At 38.3% G+C, this 13,966-nt stretch overlaps 1 protein-coding gene across 2 annotated transcripts in view; it reads right to left on the bottom strand.

The window, feature by feature from the left end:
- MTMR7 (myotubularin related protein 7) overlaps positions 1-13,966 on the bottom strand; it is a 114,658-nt gene that overhangs the window by 53,226 nt on the left and 47,466 nt on the right. For both annotated transcript variants that reach the window (XM_021942024.2, XM_021942023.2), the window contains exon 4: positions 10,644-10,801. In XM_021942024.2, coding sequence (XP_021797716.1) covers positions 10,644-10,801 — 158 coding nt within the window. The remainder of the gene's footprint in view (positions 1-10,643; positions 10,802-13,966) is intronic.

Here is a 13,966-nt window from a genome sequence, read left to right on the forward strand (position 1 = left end):
GCTTAAGTTATAAGGCATTCTGACGCACACTTGCTTGGAAAACTCTAAGAAGTTAAATGCCTTTGGGAAAAGCAGATTCAGGGTGTCAGTTAACACATGAAGATACAACCTCTTACCAAGCTAGAAGCATGGATATTTGTCCTGATTTCATCAAAGTAGACAGCACTCTCAAGTGGAAATTAACATAACAATCCTACTTTGAAAATATAAAACACCACTGAAAGGAATTAAATACACAAGTAAATGGTAAGATACCTTGTGTTCATGCACTGGAAGACTTAAGATTGTGAAGATGTCCATCCTATGCAAAGCAACCTACAGACACAAGGCAATCCTGCTCAAAATCTCAATGGCATTTTTTGCAGAAGTAGAAAAATTCATCCTAAAATTCATGTGGATTCTCCAGGGATACCCGAATAGCAAAAAACAATTTTGAAAAAGAACAAAGTTAGAGGACTTACACTTCATAACTACAAAATATAGTACAAAGCCATATCTATTTTGCAGCAATCAAACACTGTGGTACTGGAATAAAGACACACTAATAGGCCAATGGAATAGAGAATCCAGAAGTAAACCTTCATGTGTATGTTCAAATGTTCCTCAACATGGGTGCCAAGACTACTCAATGGGGAAAGGTTAGTCTCTTTAACAAATGGTACTGGGAAAACTGGATATCCACACGCAAAAATGAAATAAAATAAAGATGGGTCATATCTTGTACTACATAAAAAAATTAACTCAAAATGGACTAAAGACCTAAACGTAAGACCCAAAAGTATTAAACTCCTAGAAAAGAACATAAGGGACAAGCTTTATGATACTGGAGTTGGCACTGATTTCTTATGTATGACAGCAAAAGCAGAGGAAACAAAATACTAGACAAATGGAACTATATCAAACTTAAATACTTTTATACATCAAAGGACACAATCAAAAGTGAAAAAGCAACCTATAGAATGGGAGAAACTATTAGTAAATTGCTTATCTTAGGGAAATCAAAATCAAAACCACAACGAGATATTAACTCACAGTTGTTAGGATGGCCACTATTAAAAAATGAAAGAATGAAAACATAATAACACAAGTATTGGTGAGCATGCAGATAAAATGAAACCCTAGTGCACTGCGGGTGGGGATGTAAAATTATGCAGCCACTATGGAAAACAGTACAGAGGCTCTTCAGAAATTGAAAAATACAATTCCTACATGATCCAGCAATCCCAGTTCTGGATGTATGTCCAAAAGACTTGAAAGCAGAATCTCAAGGAAATATTTGCACAACCATGTTCACAGAGCATTGTTCAGAGCCAAGAGGTGGAAGCAACCCAAATGTCCATCAAGTGATGAACGGATAAGCAAAATGTGGTATGTCAATACAATGAAATACTATTCAGCCCTAAAAAGGAAGGAAATCCTATTATGTGCATTAGCACAGATGAACCTTGAGGATATTAAGTGACATAAGCCTGTCACAAAGAGAAAATACTGTATGACTCCACTTATAGAGGAATCTAAAGTAGTCAAATTCATAGAAACAAGAAGTAGAATGATGGTTGCCAGGGGCTGTGGGAGGTGGGAATGGGGAGTTGTTTAATGGGTACAGAGTTTCAGTTCTGGAGATGAAAAGTTCCAGAGATCTATAGTACAACAATGTCAATATACTTAACACTCCTAAACTATACCTTAAAAATGACTAAGATGGCAAACTTTATGTTATGCATTTTTTAATCACAATGGAAAAAGTAAAACAATCTTAGCATTGACTGCTGTCATTTTTGCAACAAGCTCACAGAGTTGTAGTCAAAATTCTGACAATAAATAATGCACACAATGATGCAACATATGTCACTAATTTTCAAACACCTCAGTATGCCTCTCAAGATTTTGTCTGGTTTGGAAAATGACCTGACAAAATTCGGAGAGAATATGAGAAGTTCAGAGGAATGGAAAATGTTTTTCTCCTGAATTTTCTTCACATGGACTCTGCCATAGTTAATGAAAGTGGATTAGTAAGTTAATCATTTTACCATTTTTTAAAATGAATAAGCAAACCGATTTTCTTTGTGCTCCACTAAATTAACTGACCTTCCTGGAGTGCCCACATCCCTTGGTGCTGTCCTGGCAAGAGGAATCTTTTGGTAATTCTTTCACTTATTCGACAAGCTTTTACTGAGTTCTTATTATATGCCAGGCATTACTCTTAGTTGCAAGGGCAGAAATGAATAAGAGTTTTTGGCCTTGAAGATTTCACATGCCCAGGACAGCCGATCTTTGTTAACCTGGATAGAATCCGCCAGTATCATTGCAGGATACTAGCCATCTAAGATGCAAACCAAAATTTTCACTCAGACCTCCAAGGACCAATCACTCGACTGAGAGCTTTGGGGTAAGAGTTGTCAGAAACTGAGAGATATCTATGCAGAAAATCTTCTTAAACATTTCAGTGCTAAAATTTATTTCAAGGAATTTATGATGAATAGGGAGAAGGAGGAGGTTATGAACAGGATAAAATGACGTCTATGTGAACAAAACAAAATAATGCACAATACATAAAATACAGCTGTGGATAACTGAAATAAATGAGCTTTAATAAAATCACTGGTTTGGGTTGTATTTTATATTTTATTCCAAGATAGTTAGATTAAAACTTTAACTTAGCAATGAATACCAATTACTTTATTTAAATAAAGACCATTTCAAGGGTTAGGTATAAAAAGAAATCTGAGCTTAGAGACTTAGACTACCATAAGAAAGTGTCTCATAAATAGCAATGGTAGTAAGATGATACAGATAATAATAATAATTAGCCTGCCCAAGGCCACACTTAAAGAAAACAGCAGAATTGGTTCTAGAATCTAAGTTTTGTATTCTGCGTCTGCTGCTATTTCCACCGTGGGCAATTGTTTCTTTTCCATCAAATGACACTTCTTGACCCACCAACCTCAAAGGATTTGTGAGAAGAAATAAATAACTTGTAAAATAAGGGAGGAAAAAGTAAACATTTTCTCAGCCATGAGGTCAAAAGCAAAAGGAATGGATTTGGATCTCTCTCTCTCCACGGATTATCAGTCAAAAATTTTCTGAAATAAGACAACTTTCATTCTCTTGCTAAGTTAGTGACAAATCAGGGTACATCATCTTCCCCCCATTTCAGTGATAATTGCAAAATCAGAAAATCCCGCAGGATTTTACCTTTTCTGCTTCAAAACAGTTTGTTCCTTGTTAGTTTTGTTTTGCTGTGTGTTGCTTCCGAAAAGAAAAGCTGAGTAACTCGTGTTTTGCAGTCTGTGCAATGTGGGACTTCAGTGACTGAATATGAGTCATGTTTATGCCCTAATTCTACAAGGAAATCTCATCAAAAATAGGAAGAACCTGTATTTCCAAGGAGACGTTATTCCACAAGATGTGGTTCAGCCTCATTTTCTTCCTTGCCCAAGGATGTGTCATATTAACAAAAAGGGTATCCAATTTTCTTTACTCAACTTGGATTTTCCTTTCTTTCATTTCAAGGCTAAAAATTCACTGCAAAAGTTAGCTTTAGTATGCGAACAAATTAGTCTGATTACATGAGCCCGATACTTTATAATGATTAATGCTATGGTTGTTAAATTTAAGTGTAATTATGAAGAAGATTCAGCATCATGAAAGTGTCCATTCTGGCCCAAATAATCTATAAATTCAAGATATCCTGAGGAATTATGTCAAAGGAACTGACTTTTAAGATATCAAGATTATAAAGCCATAATAATCACAATTGGTAAAAATGTAATTGTAGGATTTATACAGTGTCGAATTGGGACAAAGTTTAGCAAACCGACCAGGATTAAAAAAAAAAAAAACAGTATGCTAAAAAACAAAACATAGTAAGAAAGACTGACAACTCAAAACTTCTGAAGACACTGGAACGGTGTATCAGAATCTCCTGAGAGATGATATCTGCAAGAGCTATAAATTATAACAAATTATTGGCTACATTATAGAAAGAACTACAAATCAACAAGAAAAAGACAAATAATCTTACAGAAAAAAAAGAGCAAAAATGTGAGTAGATAATTCACAGAAGAGTCAACATGAATGGCCAAGAAACACAAGCTCAACCTCCCTAGCTGATCAGGTCAGTGCAAAAACCACATTAAGATCCAATTCATACAAATCAGTTTGGCTCAAAGTTAAGATCAGTTAATAAATCCACATGGTTATATAAATGAAACAGGCCGGGCGCAGTGGCTCAAGCCTGTAATCCCAGCACTTTGGGAGGCCGAGACGGGCGGATCACGAGGTCAGGAGATCAAGACCATCCTGGCTAACACGGTGAAACCCCGTCTCTACTAAAAAATACAAAAAACTAGCCGGGCGAAGTGGCGGTTGCGTGTAGTCCCAGCTACTCGGGAGGCTGAGGCAGGAGAATGGCGTGAACCCGAGAGGAGGAGCTTGCAGTGAGCTGAGATCCGGCCACTGCACTCCAGCCTGGGTGACAGAGCGAGACTCCGTCTCAAAAAATAAAAAATAATAAAAAAAGAAAATCCACATGGTTATATAAATGAAACAATACAAAAAGGTGCATAAAATGCTATAAATAAAAGCAAAGGAACAACAATGCCAAATCGCATCCAGTGGCGCTGAAGAAGAAAAAATCCCACTTTCATCCTAGTGTCCTATCCACTCCATTACCAACACCAGTCTAGGTTATCACTTTTGGGCAAACGTGTTATTATTCTCCCTCCTTTGTTAAGCCAAAAGGTATTATACTATATTCACCATATTGTGCCTTGCTTTTTCTAACCTAGCAATGTATTTTAGCAGTCTTTATCAGCACATAGGAATCTTCCACATTTCCTTTAATGGTTATACACTAACTTAATCACATGGATAGAGCAAAAATTATTTAGCTGACTCCCATTAAAGATATTTGGGTTTCTTCTAATATTTGCTATTACAAACAATGCTTCAAAAAAATAACCTTGGGGGCCAGGCATGGTGGCTCGCCTGTAATCCCAACATTTTGGGAGGCAGAGGCAGGCAGATCACTTAAGGTCAGGAGTTCAAGACCAACCTGGCCAACATGGTGAAACCCCATCTCTACAAATAATAATAATAATACAAACATTAGCCGGTTGTGGTGGTGGGTGTCTGTAATCCCAGCTACTTGGGAGGCTGAGGCAGGAAAACTGCTTGAACCCAGGAGGCAGAGGTTACAGTGAGCTGAGATCGCCCTACTGTACTCTAGCTTGGGCAACAGAGTGAGGCCCTGTCTCAATAAAACTAAACAAAACAAAACAAAATAAAATAAAATAACCTTGGGTATCAGTGTGTGTGTATGCTATTAAATCCATAGAGTAAATTCTCAGAAGTGCAATGTGGGGTCAACAAAGAAGACTACCAGCGAATATCACATCACTACCAACTGTTGGGGAGTCTGTGGAGTAATGAGAACTCATATCTTGCAAGCAGGTCAGTATGTCCATGCAAACACTTTAGGAAAGAATTTTCCAGAATCTAGTAAAATTCAAATCTATATACTCTTTACCTCATAAACTCTACTCCTAAGTAGAAACACAATATAGTACAAGACATATACAGCCACTTAACAGCTTTATTCATGACAACAAAATACACCAAATAAAAGAAAAAAAGAAAGAGAGAAGGATGAGTAATTTTTAAAACTGTGGTATATTTATGAAATGGAATACAACCCACTAGTGAAGAATGAAGGAATCAGAGCTGTCGGTATCAACAGTTATTAATCTCTCTGTGCCTTAGGCAATTACTTAATCTCTCTGTCATACTTTCTCCATTTGTAAAGTAGAAATAATAATAATACTATCCATAGAATTAATATTTGCTAATATTTATCAAGTTTTTAGAACAGCACCTGGCATGTAGTAACTATGTACATATTTGTCAAATGAAATGGATCACAAATACAAATGTTACCATGTTGAGTGAAAAGCCAAGTTTCAGAGAACTCTATACAGCATATGCAGACCAAGTACAGACAGTATAAAAACATGCAAAACAATACCGCATACTACTACAGTAAGTCCTTGCTCAACAATGCCCATAGGCTGTTGGCAATTGCAACTTTAAGCAAAAGAACATAAAACAACACCTTTTCTTCCCTCATAGATATCACAAAATGATGTCGAGCAAAATGATGTTATTTGAGGATCTGCTGTACATCGTTTCACTCAAAGTCACAGTTTCCAAGAACCTGCTGACATTGAGGACTTCCTATATTTAGAAATGTAGAAATGCTATAATAAAAGCAAGGGAATGGCAATGCCAAATTGCAGACATTGATGCTGGAGCGAGAGACAATTTGGAAGGAACATCTGGGAAATTAACTAGCACTGGCGATGTTCAGTCTTACACAGCACACAGGTCCCAAGCATTCATTCCATTATTCTTCAAAGTCCTGTGTGTGTCATAAGTGTGCCATAATAAATAACTTTTTTTCTCTTTTTCCTTCTCTACTTTGTGGGATGATTTAAGTAACTTTTTTTCTAAATGAAAGATACACAGTGGAGGAAAAGCAATACGATATATACTTCTGAAATAATTATAAGCAAATACAGGGAAACACCATCCAGTGATAGACATGAAAAAGGAAAAAGCATAATTGACAGAACACACAATACATGATATCTAGAACAATATCACAGATAGTATTTCACCACAAAAAAAGATTTTCAGGTTGAGTAAAAAACAATCTAACCAAACTAAGCTTTAAAAGATAAAACATTTACATAGGAAGGTTAAAAAGAAGGGGTTAAACAAAGCTCCACCAAGCAAATTCTGATAAAGAAAAAGAAACAGTGGAAATATAATCATATAAAATAGAATTAAATGCCAGCACGGTGGCTCACACCTGTATTCCTAGCACTTTGGGAGGCCGAGGCAGGCGGATCACGAGGTCAGGAGATGAAGATCATCCTGGCTAACATGGTGAAACCCCGTCTCTACTAAAAATACAAAAAATTAGCCGGGCATGGCAGTGGGCGCCTGTAGTCCCAGCTACTCGGGAGGCTGAGGCAGGAGAATGGCATGAACCTGGGAGGAGGAGCTTGCAGTGAGCTGAGATTGCGCCACTGCACTCCAGCCTGGGCGACAGAGCGAGACTCCGTCTCAAAAAAAAAAAAAAAAGGCCGGGCGCGGTGGCTCACGCCTGTAATCCCAGCACTTTGGGAGGCCGAGGCGGGCGGATCACAAGGTCAGGAGATCGAGACCACAGTGAAACCCCGTCTCTACTAAAAATACAAAAAAAAAAAATGAGCCGGGCGCGGTGGCGGGCGCCTGTAGTCCCAGCTACTCGGGAGGCTGGGGCAGGAGAATGGCGTGAACCCGGGAGGCGGAGCTTGCAGTGAGCCAGGATCGCGCCACTGCACTCCAGCTTGGGCGACAGAGCCAGACTTCGTCTCAAAAAAAAAAAAAAAATAGAATTAAAAGTTTAAATAATTCACAGGAAAAGGGGATATGTGAAATTGACATAAAGAACACACTAAGATGTCCTTAATCATTACGTACTAAACCATGTAACTTTAAAATATATAATGCAAACATGTTAGAACTTAAGGAGAAAATGTCCAATCACAATCATAACAGGAATTTTTTCACATACCTCTATCAGAAATCAACTGAGCAAAGGGACCAAAATAATAAGAAATTCAATTTAGATAAAAGGAAAATTTCACGCCTAAATAGAGAATACACATTTTCTCCAGACTCAAAATATTTATTAAAAATTAATAGAATACTGTGTTTGATGAAGATATAAGTCTTCAAAACATTCCCCAAATATGAATTCCATACGCCATGTGTTCTGAATGCAATATAAGGCACTAGAAACTAACAAATACTGATCAAAAACTAAAACATCAATGTCCCACCTGCCTGAAATTTTTAAAACAATTTAGGCCCTTTATGCCTTTTGGTAGATTCTGGAAAGATTTTTCTTATAAAATAATTTAAAATTGGGGGAAATTATACGCATAAAGATATTACATCAAGAATTATTCACATGGCAAAAAAAAAAAAGTCTAAGTAATAATCTAAATGCCCTTTTTTAAAAATTTGAGACAAAGTATTTTGTCGCCCAAGCTAGAGTGCATGGCGCAATCATGGCTCACTGCTGCCTCAACCTCCCAGGCTCAAGCAATCCTCCAGCCTCGGCCTCCCAGGTAGCTGGGACTACAGGTGCACACCTCCATGCCTAGCTAATTTTTTTAAATGTTTTTGTGGGAATGAGGTTTTCCCTATGTTGTCCAGGCTGGTCTCAAACTCCTGAGCTCAAGCAATCCTCTCGCTGTGGCTTCACAAATTGTTGGGATTACAGGCATGAGCCACCATGCCTGGCCTAAATGCGTATTAATAAAGAAATACTTTAGTACCTTACAGTACATTCATTTGATGGACTACTGTACAATCATTTCATTGACTGTTATAAGTACCATATAGCAATGTAGCAAATCCTCATGAGACCGGGCATGATGACTCACACTTACAATTATAGCACTTTGGGAGGCCAAGGCAGAAGGATTGCTTGAGCCCAGGAATTCGAGACCAGCCTGGGCAACATAGGGAGAACTTGTTCCTATAAAACTTTTGAAAAAGTAAGCAATTATGGCAGCAGATGCCTGTAATCTTAGCTACTCAGGAGGACTGCTTGGGATCTGGAGTTTGAGACTGCAGTGAGCTATACCGTACGGTACTCTAGCCTGGGTAACAGAGTGAAACCCTGTTTCTTTAAAAAAACAAACAAACAAACCAACAAAAAAAGAACCGCAAGAAAATCCCTGTAACAAAGTCAAGAAAATAATCAGAATTCAAAATATGCAACTGGAAATGGTCATTTATCAGGAGATAAAATACAAATTGTCAATCAATATATAAAAAGCTACAACTCAAGAAATCAAGATACAAAGATTAAATTAAAATAAGAAATCACTCATCCCACCATCAAGGTATCAAAAGATTCTTAAAAACTTTAACTCTTTGCTGGTGAGGGTATAAGGAATCAAGCATTCACAACTGAGAATTTATAGAAATTGGTGCAACCTTTCCACAATTATTTTTGACAATAGGTACAAAACTTTGTGTAGGTATTTTGACATAAAAATTATATTAAAATTCTATCTTTTAAAAAATTAAAATATGGGCAAAGGTATAGTTACCAGGATGTTCTCCATTATTTAAAATAGTAATAAGTAATGACAATCTAAATGTCTAAAAATTAGAGCGCAGGTAGATATTAGTTGATACAGCCATATTTAGATAATACTATGCAGTATTTTAAATATATTATAAAATATAATTACTGACAGAAAAATGTCGCAATATGTATGTGAAGAAAAGCAGAATATAGGGCACATGTAATGATTCCATTTTTGTTACGTATGTTTAACCAGGTTTGTGTGTGCATACATAAAAAATCTATATATACATTAAAATCCCAGAAGACTATTGGCCAGATATAATAACAGTGGCTATCTCTGAATGATGGCAGTTTTAGGTGATTTAATATCCTTTTGCTCTATGTTTTCCAATTTTTAATAAACGAATATGCATTACTTACATAAGAAAAAAGTTATCAAACTATACAGAAGAGAAAACAACTGAAGGAAATTTTATTTTATTTTTTTTTTTTTTTGAGACGGAGTCTTGCTCTGTCGCCCGGGCTGGAGTGCAGTGGCCGGATCTCAGCTCACTGCAAGCTCCGCCTCCCGGGTTCACGCCATTCTCCTGCCTCAGCCTCCCGAGTAGCTGGGACTACAGGCGCCCGCCACCTCACCCGGCTAGTTTTTGTATTTTTTTAGTAGAGACGGGGTTTCACCGTGTTAGCCAGGATGGTCTCGATCTCTTGACCTCGTGATCCGCCCGTCTCGGCCTCCCAAAGTGCTGGGATTACAGGCTTGAGCCACCGCGCCCGGCCGGAAATTTTAAAACATAAGAATGTTGTGAAAATGGGATGGTGGGGGTTTTTTTTGTTTTTTTTTTTTGTTGTTTTTTGCCTTTTGGAAACTCTCTAGGATGTTCTCACAATACTTTTGTTACTTAAATATCTTAAAAATTAACAGTGAAACCACCCCTGATCTGTAAGCCTGTCATTAAGGAGAAGACAGGATTAATTCTGCCACTGTAGCTTCCCTGCCTCTCTGTATTCCTTCCTGTGAGTGTAGCCATATTACTCTAGGGAAGCCTCTTGCTGACCTTGTGTACCAAGCAAGGGTTCAGTGAGCACACAGAGGAGCTGGTGCCAAACTGCCATCAGAGTCTCCCTGACTTGCCCACTAATCACTCACTACACTATAAAAAGACCTGATGGGAGAATGAGATCCTGGCCAGCTCTCCCACCAACTGCCTGTCCACAAGGGCTGCCCCCTGGCCTCTCTGGGTTTCAAGTTCTGCAACCATGAGATGAAGGGTCTAGAAGGGGTGATCTCTATGCTTCTCTGCTTCAAACGTTTTAATTCTAGGTCCAGGTTGGAAATACAGCTGGCACTAACCAAGAGACACCTGGAAATCCGCACATGGATATCTACAAAGAGCTCTAAAACCTAAAGGAGATAAAAAAATAAAGGTATGCTAAGCTAGCTGAAATCCTAATTTCATGTGGCTTCAGTGTTTGGGTTTCACGCACTCACTCTGTAGTCTCTATTCACATCGCTGAGCTGCCAGTGATGATTAGGGAGGCCCATCCGCTTGTATTCTTCACTAAGATCAATCAGCACCCAGCCTTGCTCTCTTTCTTCTTTATCCAGCATGGGGTTGAATGAAAAGCAGTATAATTCCTCATATTTCACTGCAAGAAAAGGGAGGATAAAGTTAAATCAAGCTTAGTCAAAACCAGAGCAAATCTCCCCAAAAACATTCTGTCCCATCTGGAGTGCCCTGAGAGGCCATCCCAACCCCCACCTCCAGCACACTCCTGGGAGCAACCTGTGTGCAGTGGACAGGGCCCCCCACCTCCTCCCAGCAATGACAAGATGACCTTGGGGTATCTAAACTCGGCAGTACCTTCTTTCCTTTTAGAACACACGGACATCACCATTTTGTGCTTTTGCTGTTGTTGCTTTAAAAGCAAATATATTTTCCAGACCACACAAAATATGGAACATAAAAATTCAGAACACATGCATTTATTAGGCATCAAGATTCTATTTTTGTAATGCCTATCAAGCTTGGATTTAGGGTGGCCTCTCAGAGGCAGGCCCGGGCCCAGGCCAACTGCACATTTTCATGCTCACAGTGTTAAAAAAGAAAAAATAACCAAGTTGAAAAAACTCTGGAATACATTAAACATTTGCGTCAGAAACATCTGAACTTTAAACAACTACATAAATATCATAATTGTGCTGCTCATTTGCATAGGAATCATTAAAAAAACCAATTCATAGTGCACAGCGCTGTGCTCATGGGATGCGAACTGAAGGCCGCATCATGATGCGGCTTCTTTCAATCATGCCATGTTATCTCTGTCTTTATAGATTGCCTTTGATGCTTGTGAAGCCCAATAGCCCCACTGTTTCCCTTTTGCCAGTAAAATCTAGGATTTGATTTTCTTGCTCCGGTCTTGCCATTTAAGGGAAGTGTAGAGACCAGCGCTGTCCAACAGAAACATAATGTGAACTATCTATATCATTTTAAATGTCCTTGTAGCCACATTAAAAAAGAGTTAAATTAATTTAACCATCTATTTTATTTAACCCAATATACCCCAAATCATTATCACTTCAACATCTGCATGATATAAAACTTATTAATATTTGATACATTTTGTTTTGTACTGTCTTTGAAATTTCATGTGTATTTCACACTTAACCGCCTATCTCAGTTCGGAGTGGCGCTGAACAGCTATCTGTGGCCAGTGGCTACCATCTTGGACAGTGCAGATCTAAGCATTTCTAATGATAATAAAGGATAGCTGATACTCAGACCTTGTTTTGTTCCAGATTCTGCTGCAATTAAGAGCATTAATCCAGTTAGCAGGCAATACTGATGGTCCTCATTTTACCTACGAGAAATCTGAGGCAAACGAGAGGCACATTCCCTCACTCAGAGTCACACAGCTAGTAACTGGGAAGTCCAGGTTTAAATGAGACATCTGTCTGCAGAAGGCCTGCTCCTAATTGTAACACACCCTCCCCAAAGGCAGATCCTTCTCTCTTCTTCTTCTTCCTTCCTCGTTCCAGTCCCTTCATCTTCCTGTTTTTTCTCCAATACATTTCTTTCTCATAGCTTTCCTAGGTCCTCCTATATCCTTAGCATACTGATAGCAGTCACTGTGACGAGTGTAAGTTTCCTAAACACATGTATATGCAGCCCATTATAGGATCTCACCACCAGCAAGAGGCTGCAGCAACACACAGGCAGCCTGACATGAAAACTCAGGTTTCAAACTTGTTTTGATTGCTATTGAGATGATTCATCCACATGGAAGAGGAAAGATAAGGGTCATATTTTAAGCACCAGATTTCTTCATGTTTCTTGTAAGAAGCAACTGTGGTATGTCAGTGAGATAAATTATGTTCTATTTCAGTCTTTCTCCATGTCATGTTTCTAAACTTCAAAACTTAGAATACAGACTATTTGGACAAATAACAAAATACGCGCATCCAGGTACGCTCACACACAAACCAGAGCAGTGCTTTCTGTCAGATCAATTTCTTATCATCTTAGCTATGTTGCAGACAGCATGTGAAACTTCAGATCCTGTTCTAGGAACAGCTGGCTCGACACTGACACGTCTTTTCCATCTCTAAGTACCATTTTCATGACTCAGGCTTCTGCTACCATAATGTTAACCACAAATGCTAGTTGTTTAGGATGCCAGAAGAGTCTCTTGAGAAAGCCTCAGTTCCCTCAGTCAAAGAAGCGCTACTGAATACGGGGTAATAACGGCAGTTAAGATCTCTTTGTTAAATATTTACAAATAGTTTTAAAGGTAGAAGAAGAAAAACATCCTGTGACTATGACAGTGTTCTGTGTGTGGGCTGATACCTGCTTCCACTGGGAAGAGGCAATGAAATTATCCATAAATTACAGCAAGAATAATTTATAACAGACAGTAAGCAGATCACTCTTGAACTAGGAGACAACAGGATGGGTTGACACTGAAATTATGAAATTTTCCCTTTTTTAAGGAAAAGGGTGATCAACCAATCCTCATGCCCAATTTAAGGAAAATTCTACATGAGGGCCAGGAAAAGCCCATTTTTGTCAGTCAACACTGAGTCATGTGAGCTTCTTACCCACAGGCAAGCCCAGAAGCAGCCTGCAGACTGTGCCTGCTGTAAGAAATCAAAAAGGGCCACTAGCACAGATGAAAATTTTACTGAATTGTTCCCATGCCATAATTTTCTGTTCCTTTCACTCTCTACTTTTGCCAAATACATAGCAGAATGTTCAGCAATTAGCTGGGAGGTAAGTTTAAAAAAAAAAAAAACTAGGACTTGAGAATCTTTATTTTTTTGCTTACAGACTTTTACATAATACATTGACAAATGATAGTTGTGTATGTTTCTGGGGTAAAAAGTAATGGTATGATTTTTGACTACAATGTAGAATGATTAACTCAAGCTAATTAACATATACATTGCCTCAAGTGTTTCACATTTTTTGTAAAGAGAACATCTGAAATTTACTCTCAGCGTTTTGAAATTTACACTTCTGAACTATTACCTATACTCAACACACTGTGCAACAGATCTCAAAATAATAAGACTTATTCCTCCTTCCTGAGGCTTTTGCACCCTTTGACCATCATCTCCCCATTTCCCCCACCCCCAGCCTCTGGTAACCACCATTCTACTCTCTGCGTCTGGGAGTTTAACTGTCATAGATCCCACATGTAAGTGAGAACATGTGGTATTTGTTATGTTGGGCTTTTTTCACTCAGCATAATGCTCTCTAATTCCATCCATGTTGTCACAAATAACTAAATGTCTTGCTTTTTAAGGCTGAATAG

Source organism: Papio anubis, chromosome 8 (genome assembly GCF_008728515.1).
Source record: "Papio anubis isolate 15944 chromosome 8, Panubis1.0, whole genome shotgun sequence".
Lineage (NCBI taxonomy): Eukaryota > Metazoa > Chordata > Mammalia > Primates > Cercopithecidae > Papio > Papio anubis.